The sequence below is a fragment of the Vanessa cardui genome, chromosome 27, assembly GCF_905220365.1.
Source record: "Vanessa cardui chromosome 27, ilVanCard2.1, whole genome shotgun sequence".
In the NCBI taxonomy this organism is placed as follows: Eukaryota; Metazoa; Arthropoda; class Insecta; order Lepidoptera; family Nymphalidae; genus Vanessa; species Vanessa cardui.
In genome coordinates this window covers 6,295,320-6,312,133 of record NC_061149.1, presented here as the reverse complement: position 1 = coordinate 6,312,133, position 16,814 = coordinate 6,295,320, and the positions used below count along the sequence as shown (strand labels likewise).

Sequence of the window (16,814 nt, the reverse complement as noted above, 5' to 3'; positions counted from 1 at the left end):
GACAAGCACTATTTCACTTTAAACAGCAAAAAAATACGGATCATTGTTTTAATTACCTATTTTATTTTCGCTTACGAATGGTTGTTAATATTATATCTATTGTTTTAAATTACGACCATTCGCAATTCACGATTTTTGTTTTAGTTTTTTAGTTCAAAAATTGTAAAAAAATGTACCGTGTAGTATATGCATTGAATAAAAGGGCTACTTTAATATTACAAACAGACACTCCAATTTTATTATATGTATAGATAAAAAGATGAGGGGAAGTTAGGTTGATTAATAACACACACATCCGTACGAATTACTATATTTTTCCATAAATACGTCAAAATTAAAACCTAAACTATTAAACCCGGAGCAAACAAAATACTTAAATGCTGTAATTTCACATCAATCAATTAAAATATATATATATATATATATATATATATATATATTACAACAACAAATATTTTCTATTTAGTTTGGTGAAAGCGACAAGCACTATTTCACTTTAAACAGCAAAAAAATACGGATCATTGTTTTAATTACCTATTTTATTTTCGCTTACGAATGGTTGTTAATATTATATCTATTGTTTTAAATTACGACCATTCGCAATTCACGATTTTTGTTTTAGTTTAAAGATTATTAGCAATGATCTGATGGCAATGGCCCAGTGGTTAAAACGCATGCATCTTAACCGATGATTTCGGGTTCAAACCTAGGCAAGCACCAAAAAGTCAAAAAACAAAATAAACTTTATTTAAGTGGGCTTTTACAAGCACTTTTGAATCGTCATTTAACAATTAAGTAAAGCTACCACCGGTTCTTAAAGTAGATTCTACCGAGAAGAGCCGGCAAGAAACTCAGTAGTTACACTTTTTCAACATTTAAAAAAATACAGTCATGTTAGTTAATACAATTATTTATATTAATATATCCTGCCTAGAAGTCAACAGGTGTTAATTCCACGCCTTTTTATCATCTACAAAATCTTGTATCGAATAATACGCCTTTTTTACCAATGTATTTTTTATAAACGATTTGAATTTATGAGACGGAAAAGTTAAAAATGTCACCAATATATGTATATATGTGCTTAATTTGTGTTTATAATTCATCTCGTGCTCGGCGGTGAAGGAAAACATCGTGAGGAAACCTGCATGTGTCTAAATTCATCGAAATTCTGCCACGTGTGCATTTGGAACGGTTGGTGGAATATATTCCAAGCTCTCTCCTTAATGGGAGAGGAGGCCATTAGCTCTAAATTAATTGAGCAATTGGAATATTTGTTATATTCCAATTTAACTCTCATTATAAATAAGATCGTTTTCCGTCTCGCTTTTTTAAATTTGGACCGATAATTATAGTTTAAATATTGACAAGTATCAATTATTTAATCGTTTTTTATAAATCAGAAGAAAGCAAAATTACTTAAAACTTTCTTTTACATAAATTTTTGAAGTTGCATTTTCGACTAATTTCGGAAAAAGCTAAAAAAAGTGATAACTCAAAAATGGTTCACTTTTGCATATGGGGGTTAAAATTATTGCAAATACTCACCCCTATCACCTCCTATCGAGAATATATCGAATTACCAATAAGCCTGTATATGTAGGTAGACATAATACATAAATATTAGACATATTAGTAAGTCTCATCAAAATCGGACCAGCTGTTCCAGAGATTAACCGAAACAAATAAACAGACAGACAGATAGACAGATACACGCATATGCATTGATCAAAAAAGGGCTATTTTAATATTACAAACAGACACTCAAATTTTATTACATGTATAGATAAAAAGATGAGGGGAAATAAGGTTGATTAATAACACACACATCCGTACGAATTACTATATTTTTCCATAAATACGTCAAAATTAAAACCTAAACTATTAAACCTGGAGCAAACAAAATACTTAAATGCTGTAATTTCACATCAATCAATTAAAATATATATATTACAACAACGAATATTATAAAATATACAATTGCCAGTAAAAAAAATCATATAGGAAATAAACTTTTTATTGCCATAACAACCTTTTTTTAAATACTATATAGATAACAAAAAAATATGATCAAAAATTCCAGTCGGTAAATTATTGTTTATATAGAAGGCAACATTTATTCTATCTATATGTATTTTTAATTACACATATTATATTAAATTTATTAATCAATTTTACAGCATATATTTTTAATTGTCTAGCGATATTTAACGAACATATGTGATTATCTATCATATTATTGGTACATTCAATCATTATCAATGGCAACACTGGATTACCTGAAAAAAGAAATATTTGTCATTTATTTATAAAATATGAACCTTATATGGAAAAGAGGGGGGGGGCGGTCGTAGCAACATGTTGTAAGTGGTTAGTGGTCACCATCACCCATAAACATTTTTTTTATGGTATAGGTTGGCGGACGAGCATATGGGCCACCTGATGGTAAGTGGTCACCATCACCCATAGACAAAGACGCTGTAAGAAATATTAACTATTCCTTACATCGTCAATGCGCCACCAAGCTTGGGAACTAACCCTTGTGCCTGTAGTTACACTGGCTGACTCACTCTTCAAACCGGAACACAACAATACTGAGTACTGTTGTTTAGGGGCAGTATATCTGGTGAGTGGGTGGTACCTACTCAGGCTTGCACAAAGACCTATCACCAAGATTCAAGCTTGCTTCAACATAATATCAACAAACAGAGTTACTTAAGAGTCGGCCCAGTGATTAGAACACGTGCATCTTAACCGATGATTGCGGGTTCAAACCCAGGCAAGCACCGCTGATTCATGTGCTTAATTTGTCTTTATAATTCATCTCGTGCTCAGCGGTGAAGGAAAACATCGTGAGGACAAATTTCATAGAAATTCTGCCACATGTCTATTCCACCAACCCGCATTGGAACAGCGTGGTGGAATATGTTACAAACCTTCTCCTCAAAGGGATAGGAGGCCTTTAGCCCAGCAGTGGGAATTTACAGGCTGTTGTTGAGTTACTTACCATTAATTATTACATTTGCTGCGTGGAGTTACCATTCCAGGTGTTATTTTCATCATCGCCAGACCTGTCGCCCGTTAGCCTGTGGATGTTGCCCCGTCGCCTCAGGCCCGGGAGGGTGGACGGATTTGTTGGACTGGTGGGATTAGTGGGCGTGGTCGGGCCCGTGGGCCTGTTGGGACTAGTGGGCTCTGTGGGGCTGGTTGGGGGTGCAGCGAAGAAGCGGCTGTGGAGCCAGTTGTATATCTGGTAAGCAGGGTCGATGACCAGTGACGTGAAGATCTGGGTGATGAATGCTAGAACAAATTTTTATCTTTGATACTCTTGAATTTTCTATTAAATAATACATTTGCACATTATACATTGATTGAAGTAAATAAATAGCAGTGTGTAACAAATAGATAACAATGTGTATATATATATTATATACCAGCTCTGCTTTCGACCTTGTACGCGTTTAAATTTCACAAAAAATAAATAAAATTTTAGCTTAGTTACTCCTTATTATAGTTATCTGCCAGTGTAAGACCCGTCAAAATCGGTTCAGCAGTTCCAGAGATTAGCCGGAACAAACACACAGACAGACAGACATACAAAAATTGTAATAAATGTTATTTTGGCATATGTACCGTGTATACATACATATGCATTGAGTAAAAAGGGTCTATTTTAATATTACAAACAGACTATACTGTCAGTATAGTCATCATACATAGTATTGCTGCATCGTCGCCGCGAGTCGCGTACTGTCAGTGTGCGTAGCGTATTGAGTCGGGGGGGGGGGGGGGGGGGTGTCTCACCGAGCACCGCGACGAGCGGAGCGGGAGCGGGCGCGGGCGCGGGCGCGTGCGCGGCGCGCGGCAGCACGAGCAGCGCTGCGGACGGCGCCAGCTGCAGCGCGCGCAGCGACGCGCCGCCCTGCGTCAGCTCGCGCCGCGGGAACGACGTCCACAACGAGAACGACGACGACGACAGCTGAGAGCACGGGCGGACCGTTGGCTTAGTTTTATAACACGTTTTTTATTTTTTTATTTTGACGACAGCTGAGAGCACGGGCGGTTCTTTTAATAACACATTTTTTTTTTTTTTTTATTTATTAGGTTTGCTAGCGATTTTACATTTGTCATTCTAACATAACTATACCGGTTTTTTTTATAACACTTTTTTTTTTTATTTATTTATTGAGCGGACCGTTGGCTTAGTTTTATAACTACCACGAGAGCGGACCGTTGGCGTAGTTTTATAACACATTTTTTTTTTTTTTTTTATTTTACTTATTGGGTTTGCTAGCGATTTTACATTTGTCATTCTAACATACATATACAATTGGACGATATGCATACAAATATTATGTAAAATCATTTAAGCAAACACTACATGCTAATGTAACTTATTTATTGGGTTTGCTAGCGATTTTACATTTTTTTTTTATGGTATAGGTTGGCGGACGAGCATATGGGCCACCTGATGGTAAGTGGTCACCATCACCCATAGACAATGACGCTGTGAGAAATATTAACTATTCCTTACATCGTCACTGCGCCACTAACCTTGGGAACTAAGATGCTATGTCCCTTGTGCCTGTAGTTACACTGGCTCACTCACCCTTCAAACCGGAACACAACAATACTGACTACTGTTATTTGGCGGTAGAATAACTGATGAGTGGGTGGTACCTACCCAGACGGGCTCGCACAAAGCCCTACCACCAAGTTAAATTTGTCATTCTAACATAAATATACAATTATAGTTTGTTCGCGTTAAGAATGCAGTGAGTTGTCATTGTTTACCGGCTTTACTCCGCCCCCTGACCAATCAAATCTTTTTTAACAGCAGGGTGAAGGTGTATGCATATTTGTGTTAAAATTCCAACAAATTATATTTGTTTTAAAGACTAAGTATAATGAATTTAAAAAAAATACACATTAAAATAAAATATCAAATCGGGGTATTAATCAACAAATTCTTAACACTAAGTATATACAATCGTTTGCGAATCTTGCCATCGCCATGTAGAAATTTACATATTTCGACATAACGTCATCTTGTAGCTATAGGTTACATTAATTATTACGGGTACAGCTTGAATAAATTTAATATAAATTTATAAATAAACAAAATTTAAATTATAAAAATAAAAATATCAGTTAATAATTAATTAAATGTGAACTTGACTTTGTAATTTGAAAAGATTTGATTGGTCAAAAGGGGCGGAGTCAGGCCGGTAAAGAATGACAACTCACTGCATTCTTAACGCGAACAGACTATAGATGATATGCATACAAAGATTATGTAAAATCATTTAAGCAAACACTACATGCTAATGTAACTATTAATTACTATTACTCGCTACAACACAAAAGCGAAAAAAAAACAAAACAAAACGAAAACTGAGCATAAAAAAATATGTATACACAAATTTTGGCTTAAATATTACTTTGATACATACACAGACATTTGCTTAGACTAGTAAATAACGAGATTAGATTAACCAAGTAGGTACCTACTAAAATACAGTTATAGCTAAAAAATTTTTACATCTAACTTAAGCAGGCAGCGGTTGCTTTCCATTGAACCGTGTTATTTTATACATGTCACCGTAAAATTACAAAATTCGTTAGATTACAATCTGTCGAAATATTGTCAACTGTGAAATATAATAATATTATATAGCGGAGAAGCATGTCCGAGCCCGTTTTTAAAAAAAACATGACGTCACGAGTGTCAGGGTTTTGATCTTTTTCCATCCTCGGAGGTTTGAAATTAAACTCAGGGAATATTCATTCTCTGATTTATTCCAATATGAGGCGGTCCGATCACTCCGACGGCTCGACCAAGTCTGTCGATACCGACGGGCGCTTAATCTTTTATAACATAAGTAGGTGGGTAGACTTATTCACTCAACATAACAGCTGTTTACCAACACAAAAATATTTCAGACAAATTTAACATTTCAAAATTCACTAAAAATTATTAATTTAACAATCAAACAGTTTTAAATTATTAAAACAATCATTTCTGGACATTTCTTAAATTCGTGGTTGTCGAGCCGACATATATAATATGAGATTGCGATTGTTCGACACGCATCCAACAAAAGCCACCTAAACTACGGGATCACTCAGTAAAACAACCGTTGCAAGGTGAACTGACTTTATTCACACTTGAAAGAGTCCAGTATGTAAACAGGGCGACCCTTATATACTTTCCCGCAAACACAACGCTTGCGCGATTCAGAAATGAGCTGCCGTTGCTTACCGCCCATGACATATATGAAGATTCAGTTGACAACTTCACTAGCGCGATTCAGGATGAATCGTGACATGTTTTTTGTGACATTCTATTTTATTGCATACATTTTATATTGTTATTCTTATTTATATAATATTTTAAACTTAAATATTATTTTATTAATATTTACATAAAAATGTGAGGCTTTAACAGCGATTTAACGTATTAATAAACCGTAAACTTACGGTGACATATATATATTAATTATTTATCTTTTAATAAAAATGGTTAAAGGGTGTTACTCACGTGCAAGTTGTCGGCCACGTATCGCTGCAGGTCGGCCAGAGTGTCGGCGGCGTCGAAGTGCGCAGTGTGCGCGCCGCCGTCCGGCAGCTTGAACTGCACGCGAGCGCGCCCCGACGTGTCGCCCACCGCTGGGAAACGGCGTCACGTCAGAACCACAGACAACACAGACACGTGCGAGATATCGTATATCATTCTATCTCGCTCACTCTTTTAATGGCGTCACGTCAGAACCACAGACAACAGACACGTGCGAGATATCGTATATCATTCTATCTCGCTCACTCTTTTAATGGCGTCACGTCAGAACCACAGACAACAGACACGTGCGAGATATCGTATATCATTCTATCTCGCTCACTCTTTTAATTCAAATCGATTAACAGATAATTAACTTTTAGTAATTGTTTGCAATGTATGGTGCATGCCCGGGCTTGAACTTGAAGTCATCAGTTAAGATGCAAGCGTCCTAACCACTGGGCCCTCTCCTTAATGGAAGAGGCCTTAGCCCAGCATTGGGTAATTTCCAGGCTGTTACATTTACGCACACATACATATTATATCTGTACTCTTACATATATATATATATATATATATATATTTCTCATTTTTAGTTTAGTATTTGTTTTAGTTTTATTTTGTAATTGTATCTTGCCTGTCTACCTTTCACTGTTCTGTCTATTTTCACTCTTCTAGGGTACGCTGGAAGAAATCTCTTATAGGGATAAGCATACCTTTTAAATTTTGCTTTCCTGTGACTTATATATTTGTATCTGTACTGTATCTGGCAAATTTTAATAAACTGTTAAATAATAATAAATAATATCTGCAAATAGCAAGAAGAGGTACATGAAATTCCTCTTATCATTGGATGACCTTGAGATAATAATGAGTGATAAGGTGATTAAATCTAACCCAGTTGGGTGGCGGGTTGGGTGGGGGGCGGGGCGGCTGCGGACTGTTCCCGGGCTTTCCTCTCGGCGCGGTCCTGCGCTATCTGCTCCAAAATCCTTTGCCGAGCGAGATTATTCTCCATTTTTTCACGTTTTCTCTCTTCCTGAAATATAGAACATAGATAGGTACATTATATGTATATTTACGGCTCTTCAAACTGGCTAGGTTCCAATATAAATATCCAACAAATATATTTTTTATTATATAGAAAAGACGATTCAATAACGAGCCTTTGAACCATCTGATGGTAAGTGGTAAATAAATAATAATAAATATGAGACAACATCACATACATTACTCTGATCCCAATGTAAGTACATAAAGCACTTGTGTTATGGAAAATCAGAAGTAACGACGGTACCATAAACACCCAGACCCAAGATAACATAGAAAACTAATGATAATCTACATCGACTCGGCCGGGAATATAACCCGGGACCTCGGAGTGGCGTACCCATGAAAACCGGCGTAAAGACCACTCGACCACGGAGATCGCCTATAGTGGTGCCACCGTCCATAGACAATGACATTATAAAATTAACCATTACACCTCCAATGTACAACCAACCTTGGCAACTAATATATTATGTCACATATCTAGTTACACTGGCTCACTCAAACCAGAAGACAAAAATACTGAGTACTACTGTTTAGAGGTACAATACGTGATGATTGGTGGTACCAACCCAAAACCATTTGCAAAGCCCTACCACCGAGTAAATTTAACACTCCTTGTGATACCTGAATCTGTTTCAACTCTTGCTCTGCCTGCCACCTCTTTAGTTCAGCAACGCCTTGCCCCATTGTCCTTCTTTCTAATTCCTTCTCTTTCTCCAACTGTAACACAAAAAAAACTATTTAAACACCTATAAATGTATACAGGCAATATTAATATGAATTAAATTTATGTACAGAGTATAAAGAATCTCTTGGGGATAAGTTTTGTATATGTCATAGTAAGATTACAAAATTGTATGTCATAGGCTATTTGACTGGTTTTTAAAATCCATTTTATATTATTTAGTAGAGGTTAAGGAACCCAGTAAAAGTAGATTTTTTTTATTTCTAGTACGTATTTGCCGAAAAATATCATATTAAAAATTCTGTATTTAAATAACGCGCGAAAACGCTACTTGGACAATATGGCGCTGCAATGGGGTCGGTGACGTCACTTTCCTGTATTTTAATCTGTGATACATATAGTAGAAAAGCAAAGTTTACAACGAAGTGACTTCATCATAAGCCCGGCCAATCAAGAGCGTTTTGTGTCACGTGACAAACGTTTGAAAAAATGCATTTTTATTTATTGATTTTTGAACAAAATAAGTATTATTTTGAAGTTTCGTTAGTAAATAACCATTGGCATTGTCAAATAGCCTATTTGACCGCTTCCCATAGATAGATTAGAATCTGGCGAAAAATAATACGTTAAATTGCAATCATATTTCACAATACTTCGACAGATTACAATCTCTCACGTCAGATTATAATCTAACGAATTTTGTAATCTTACGGTGACACATAGATGATAAAAAGTTACTAATCATTGTAACAGCCCATAAATATTCCATTGCTTGACTGAGGCCTTCTCTTTGAGAAAAAGGTTTTTTTTATTGTATAGGTTGGCGGACGAGCATATGGGCCACCTAAATGAAAGTGGTCACCATCACCCATAGACAATGACGCTGTAAGATATATTACCTTACATAGTCAATGTGCCACCAACCTTGGGAACTAAGATGTTGTGTCCCTTGTGTCTGTAGTTACACTGGCTCACTCACCCTTCAAACCGGAACACAACAATACTGAGTACTGTTGTTTGGCGGTAGAATAACTGATGAGTGGGTGGTACCTACCCAGACGGGCTTGCACAAAGCCCTACCACCAAGGTTTGGAGCTTGTCCACCTAGCTACTTCAATGCGGGGGTAAAATACGACACATGCAGGTTTTCTCACGATGTTTGCCTTCACCATTCAAAATTCAATGATACTTGCTTGGGTTTGCTTAATCATCAGTTAAGATGCATGCCTTCTAACCATTCATTGATTTCTTTGGTTAATAAATATTCAATTCAATGAATTATCTATGTAAAAATAACAACTGATTTCCTTGCCAGTTCTTTTTTATGGAATATTCGTTTTTACTGTTGGCAACATTATATTACATTTAATCTTCTATAACATTTTGAAAGATCTTTCAAGAGCCCACTGGAGTAGAGATAAAGTTAATAGGAATTATTCAAGGAAATCTTGTCTATACTTGCCTCCTTCTCTTTATCTGCTTTCTCCCTCCTCCTTATTTCTATCAACTCCTTAGCCTTTTCCATCTTCTCTTGTATGCTCGCAGCGCTTTCAGCTGGTTTCGGTTCCTTTAATATATAATTTTAAATTCATTAATGACAAATAACATTTTCTTCAATATAGAAAACAGTGACAAAATATTAATAAAATAAAATGTATTATTGATTCTACTAAAGATTTTTTCTTTTGTTTTCATATTGAAAAAAAAAATTAATTAATTGAATTAAAATCGTTTGTAAAAAAATACATTGGTAGAAAAAGCATATTATTCGATACAAGATTTTATAGATGATAAAAAAGCGTGGAGTTAATATCTGTTGACTTCCAAGCAGGATATAATAATTTAAATAATTGTATTAACTAACATGACTTTGTATTTTTTAAATGTTGAAAATAAGTAACTACTGAGTTTCTTGCCGGTTTTTCTCGCTAGAATCTACTTTCCGAACTGTGGTAGCTTCATTTATTGTAAAATGACGATTCAAAAGTGCTTGTAAAAGCTTACTTGAATAAAGTTTATTTTGATTATGATATTCACTATGGTTTTGCCAAAAATGTCCATTGTGGCTAACTCGACAAATATCATTTCTATGACCTCAGTGGTCGAGTGGTATGTACACCGGTTCTCTGTTTCGGACTGTACTACCCCCGAGTAGTACCAAGTATAGTACGACACAACTTAGATGTAGCATCGGCAAAATTCGTAAAACCGATCACATCCGAATTGAGTACGCCATCCAAAATTATCAATATTTATTTCTCATGCGAATATGATCTTTGCACAAAAGTTATAACTTGTAATATCATATGACCTTATATATTCGTCAATTTGACGCGTCGATTTACATGCACTTGTTTTCTTTGACGCGTGAATCTATAGCGACGAATAGCGTCGAATGGCGCGATAGGGAGCTATTTCTATTGGTGTAAATCGGCAGTAATCGGTTTTATTTTCATTCCATTGCATTTTCCGATGCTACATCTAATTTGTGTCGTACTATACCCTAGAGGACTGTAATACAAGTACCTCCTTCACTGGCTGACTGGTGCTACTGGGTCCGGCCTGGTCTGCCTTCGGTCGCCTGACGCAGACGTCCCCTTCGCAGACCACTTCGTACTCCACACCAGACTTGGCCGCTTCGTTGTATTCCGTCTTCGCTATCTTTGCCGCTGGTCCGGATATTTCTGAAAGATTGTCCATATGCCATAAGAGCTAACTCTTGGTCTAGAGAAGATCACACCAAGGTTTGACCGAGGAAAGTAATAGTTAATTTCCCACTGCTGGGCTAAAGCCTCCCCTCCCTTTCATGAGAAGGTTAGGAGCAATTTCCACCGCGCTTCTCCGGTTGTCCACCGCATGTGGCAGATATTCTTTGAAATTAGACATGCAGATTTCCTCACGATGATCATTGTTATTGAAAATATTCTGTTGTTGCCTGGATGTGAACCAGTAATCATCGGCTAAGATGAACGAGCTCTACTACTGGGCCACCTTTCTCAAGACCTTTATATAAAACAAATAATTACCTGGTTCATTATTTAAAGGGCTGGTTTTAAGTGGTTCTGGATCCTTTGGTGTTACATTCTGTCCGCTCAGTGAAGCCTCTGGAGTCTTAGTTGCATCTGGAGCACTTTGGACTGTTTCTGGGTTCGAGGAAGCTTGAGACTTGTTAGCATTTGCTTCAGATTGCAGGAAACTCACTGTCTGGTCTTTGATATCACTCGTTGAGGTCGACGGTTGAACTGGGGAACTTGACTGATCCTTCCCTGGAAATGATAATATAAATATTTTATTTGTGAGCTGTAAAGTTGTACATTGGTCAACTAACCAAGTTACACCCGCACCACCGGTGGTAGCTTCACTTAATTGTAAAATGACGATTCTAAGGTGCTTGTAAAAGCCTTCTTGAATAAAGTTTATTTTGATTTCATTTGATTTGTCAGAAAATCCACAACAGCGCGATTTTCAAGACATTTTCCACCTCGCACAACCACTCTGTGGAACCACCTTTCGCCGGCGGTTTTTCCGAACCTATACGACTTGGGAACCTTCAAGAAAAGAACATACTCCTTTCTTAAAGGCTGGCAACGCACTTGCAAGCCCCCTGGTGTTGCAGATATCCATGGGTGGTGATAATCACTTTCCATCAGGTGAGCCATTGCTCGTTTGCCACCTATACCATAAAAAGTTAATTAATTGTTAGTGGATATCCATTTGGAATCTAGTGCTGGGTTTTTTAGGACCATGATCCACACTCAAGGCAAATGAAGCCTGTAGGAACAAGTCATCCGAGCGTCGTAGCTGTATAAGTAAGAAAATCTTTGGGAGCTTGCACTATAGGGGTTCACTTGACCATGATCCACATTTAAGGCAAAAGAAGCATGAAAAGTAAATCTTGAAGCAATCCACTATGATTAGGGTAGTTCCTATTTTTAATGGGTAGGTTAGTTTAGAACTAGGAGCCTATTATATTGGACAACATCACATACATTACTCTGATCAGAAATTAAGTAACTAAAGCACTTGTTATGGAAAATCAGAAACGACGGCACCACAAACACCTTGACCCAAGGCAACATAGAAAACTACATTGTTCTACATCGACTCGGCTGGGAATCGAACCCGGGACCTCGGAGTAGCGTACGTATGAGAACCGGTGTACATACCACTCGACAAAAGAGATCGTCATAATTCAATGATACATAATACACTATTATTACTGTTTGTGTGTTAGGTATGTTAGTGTATAGGCCTGATACGTCATTACTTACTGTGTTCTTGTAGAATACGGTCAATTCTCGTTGCTAGGTTCTGAGGTTCGATTCCAGCGCATACCACTTCCAATGGCGTACCATTCCTTCCGATGAAGAATAGTGACGGAACCGGTACAAACTGGTCTGATGTGGAATTAAGAAAGTGTAAAGGTTGTCTATAAAATTCTCAGAATGAAACCTTAATCAATTCGATGGTATAGTATTGTTATTAAAGAGAAAATATTTAAGGGTATCTATATCATACTAGTTGTTTCCCACAGCTTCACTCGTGTTTTGGAGTATTGTTTGAAATGTGTTAGTCAAGAAAGTAGCATATGACCTTTCTTGGAGTTCAAGTTTGCTTCATACCAAAGTAAAGTAAAGTAAAAAGTAAAAGCCTGTACATTTCCCACTGCTGAGATAAGGCCTCCTCTTCCATTAAGAAGAGGTTTGGAACATATTCCATCACATTGTTCCAATGCGGGTTGGTGAAACTAGACACATGCAAGTTTCCTCACGATGTTTTCCTTCACCGCCGAGCACGAGATGAATTACAAACACAAATTAAGCACATGTATATAGTGGTGCTTGCCTGGGTTTGAACGCGCAATCGTCGGTTAACACGCACGCGTTCTAACCACTGGGCCATCTTAGCTCTTAAGATGCTTCATACCAAATTTCATCAAATTCGATTCATTGTTTTGGTTGTGAAAGAGCGACAGACAGACAGAGTTACTTACACATTTATAATAATACTAATATTGGACGATCGAATCGACAAATCGATCGAAGAGCTGAGCTGAGATGGCCCAGTGTTTATAATGCTTACATCCTAACTGATTATTGCGGGTTTAAGCCCAGGCAAGCACCACTGAATACACATGTGCTTAATTTGTGGTTATTGTGGTGAAGAAAAACATCGTGAGGAATCCGGCATGTGTCTAATTTCAACGAAATTCTGCCACATGTGAATCCAGCGCATTAGAACAGCGTGGTGGAATATATTCCAAACCTTCTCTTCAAAGGGAGAGGAGGCTTTAGTCCAGTGGGAAGTGTACAGGCTTTTGTTGTTATATTGACGATTTCTTAGTCACAAAAATACATTTGCTGTAATTCTAATCGAAGAATAAAATATTAGACAATATCACACACATTACTCTGATCCCAATGTAAAGCTAAAGCACTTGTGCTATCAAATGAAAATCAAAAGTAACGACGGCACCACAAACACCCAGACCCAAGACAACGTAGAAAACTAATGAACTTTTCCTACCACGACTCAGCCGGGAACCACGAAAACCGGTGTACACACCACTCGACCACGGAGGTCATTATCAAGGAGGATTATAAAGGATACAAATTTGAGCGAAGAACGTATAGTTCTCCGATCCGCTTTTAAGTTTCACAGCGAGGAAGTTCTTTGGGTCACCGAGGCGCTTTAAAACCACACTGTCGTCTATTGTCGAGGCCAGCTCCTTTGAGAGATCGTTGTCACCTGCAACGAATATATTATGTTTGTACTACCCGCCCTGGCTTCGATCAGGTGCAAAGCTGATATTAAATTTACTACAGAATAAATTACGACATCACATAAGTAACTTATCAGTGTTTCTTTACTGTATTCTCCATTATTCTACCTATTAAAAAAAACCGCATCATAATCCGTTGGGAAGTTTTAAAGATTTAAGCATACATAGGGATATAGGGACAGAGAAAGCTTCTTTGTTTTATACTATGTAGTGATTACAAAGTCGAAATATCTAGGTATTCATTTAAATTAATTATAATAAATTAATGATATATTTTTTAATACAACCCGTGACGAGTAAAATTGGAGATGATGGTATTATTTACTATGGGTAAAGTTTTACAAATTTCGTAAGGGCAAAGCTACAGGTTAAGGTAGAGATTAGCTAAAGAAAAAATATTTCTACTTTTTTAACACAAATCAAACTGAATCCGCTAAAAATATTAATATAAAATTTGACTAACCTAACATACAATATGATATGTATGACCAAGTCTATATCATTAAAATCTTGGTCAGGCCTTCTATAGTAGTGTCTTATATTACATTTTAAATTAGAGATGTCTTTAAAGAGGTTTCACTAAAATTAAAGCACTATCAAATACAGACATTCAGTTTTGGCACTAAGCCCAATTCATTACGAAATCGAGTCATTTTCATGCACAATATAAACAAATAATTTAACTGCAGTACCATCTACAGTGTATCGGATCTTTGCCCAGCTACGAATTGAGGAATAAATGAATACATTATTTAAATATGACTGCAATCAGGGGTCAAACAATCACAAACCAATCGTTTCTTTTGCTAGTTATATATTGTATATAACACACACCCTATATATATACTATATATACACAGTTGCAATGCTGATACTAAATATACTGCAGATTGTCTTACAATGTTCATAGTTTTACAGTCATTATCTACTATAATGTGCATGTATTATATGTATATACTTTCCTCTTGAATCAATCTATTAAAAAAATTGTATCAAAATCTGTTGAGTAATTTTAAAGATCTAAGCATACATAGGGACAGACAGAGGTCAGCGACTTTGTTTTGACTATGTCATGATGATTGTAAAATTATAAATGCTATTAGATGACGTTTATCTTGGGAATTGTGTAATATAAATTTAAACCATTTCTTAAAAGATATTATCAAAGTGAATTTCAATTAAATTTTAAAAAACTCTAACATAATTATTTGACTGTAAGTAGAATCCCAGTGAACTATCTTTCGGCAGTTTACAATCTCACAAGATTAATATCTAATTTATTTAAAACTAGCCAAGGCATCATATTAGAAATTTCTAAAATTATCAGTGTTTCCTTTCCATATATTATATACAAAAACCTCCCTCTTGAATCAATTTATTTATTAAAAAAACACATCATGTTCCATTGCATAATTTTAAACATACATAGGGACAAAGAGCAAGAGACTTGTTTTATACTATGTAATGAAATGATTAAACAGTAATAAATCAAATGATGGAAAAGTGTGACCAATGGGTTTCCAGCCAGTTACGCATAGAATCTACTTTCCGAACCGATTATTCAAAAGTGCTTCTATAAGCATACTTGAGTAAAGAATATTTTGGTATTGATTCTTTGTATAATATAGGCTAAGATCATATATACATTTAAAAGATTTTCTTATGTCTTAGTAATTATATCAAGTATAATTATTCAAAGCAATCTTACAGTACAGAGGAGTAATTAATAAGTAAAATAAGAATTAATAATCTTAATATATCTTAAGACTGATTGAAGCCTTCGAACAAAATCTCGACTTTTATTGTATTAAATATACATAGTTTTATAAAATGCAGTTAAAGATTTAAAAATTATAACTAAAGAAAAGTAAACAAGAATGCTGAGTGACTCTGAATAGTAAAAAAATACATTTCTTTAACAAAATTACATAATATTTTAATTCAATAGGAAATATATTAAGTTAATAGGCAATCATTTTGGATAATTATTACATAAAGGTTTGTTAAACTTATATTTTAAAAGAATTCAATCATACTTAAATAGTTTATCTAACATATTTTAAGAGTAATCTCTTATGGGATGCTAATAGTATTGTTTATTTATCTTATAAGAATACGATAATTTGAGTCAGACTAAACAAATAACTACAAACAATATCGATATTCTTTTAAGTCATCTTCCTTATGACGAATACTCATGCACTCTTCTTTACAATTAATTCATTTTAATGACACTTTGCTTAAAATATTTAAATTAAGGAAAACAAAATTAAGTTATTACTTGCTAAATGTACTGTACCTTCTACAAAAACCACGAAAATAGCATTTTTCTGTTTCGAAAGTGTGACCGCCTCGGCCATACTTCCCCCGTACCAATGCATTTTGGATGTCCTTAGTCCACTTTTTCAGGTCCAATTTAAGCTTTACGCACTCAGTTTGCTATTTTTTTTGTAATTTTTCGATTGCTCACCGCTACAAAAATATTAGCATGACATGACACAACGAATTTTGACAAATTGATAGAACTGACGTGTTTATTTTTAAAACTGTCTTATCAAATGATCATGAATGTGATCAGTGATCAAATATTTTTATACCTTAAAATAAAATATTTGATACTAACATTTTCCTTCGTGATTAGTAATTTGGTATATTGTGATTCTATAATATTAGGAGATCAAAATTTTATTAAATGGATTTTTTAAATAAAATTGCTTGTCTATGACATTTTCATGTGA

The 16,814-nt window shown here is 35.6% G+C and overlaps 1 protein-coding gene across 1 annotated transcript; it reads right to left on the bottom strand.

Annotated features, from left to right (window-relative positions):
- Nucleotides 1-1,829: 1,829 nt before the first annotated feature.
- Nucleotides 1,830-16,614, bottom strand: LOC124541134 (UBX domain-containing protein 4). The gene is made up of 12 exons (XM_047118978.1): nucleotides 16,376-16,614; nucleotides 13,905-14,042; nucleotides 12,566-12,691; nucleotides 11,321-11,560; nucleotides 10,821-10,978; nucleotides 9,757-9,861; nucleotides 8,234-8,329; nucleotides 7,454-7,595; nucleotides 6,542-6,669; nucleotides 3,805-3,979; nucleotides 3,008-3,300; nucleotides 1,830-2,279 (listed from the first exon to the last, which is right to left on the bottom strand). Exons 1-11 carry the CDS (start codon nucleotides 16,455-16,457, stop codon nucleotides 3,017-3,019), a joined length of 1,674 nt encoding a protein of 557 aa, XP_046974934.1. The 5' UTR covers nucleotides 16,458-16,614; the 3' UTR covers nucleotides 1,830-2,279; nucleotides 3,008-3,016.
- Between the last annotated feature and the right edge of the window lie 200 nt (nucleotides 16,615-16,814).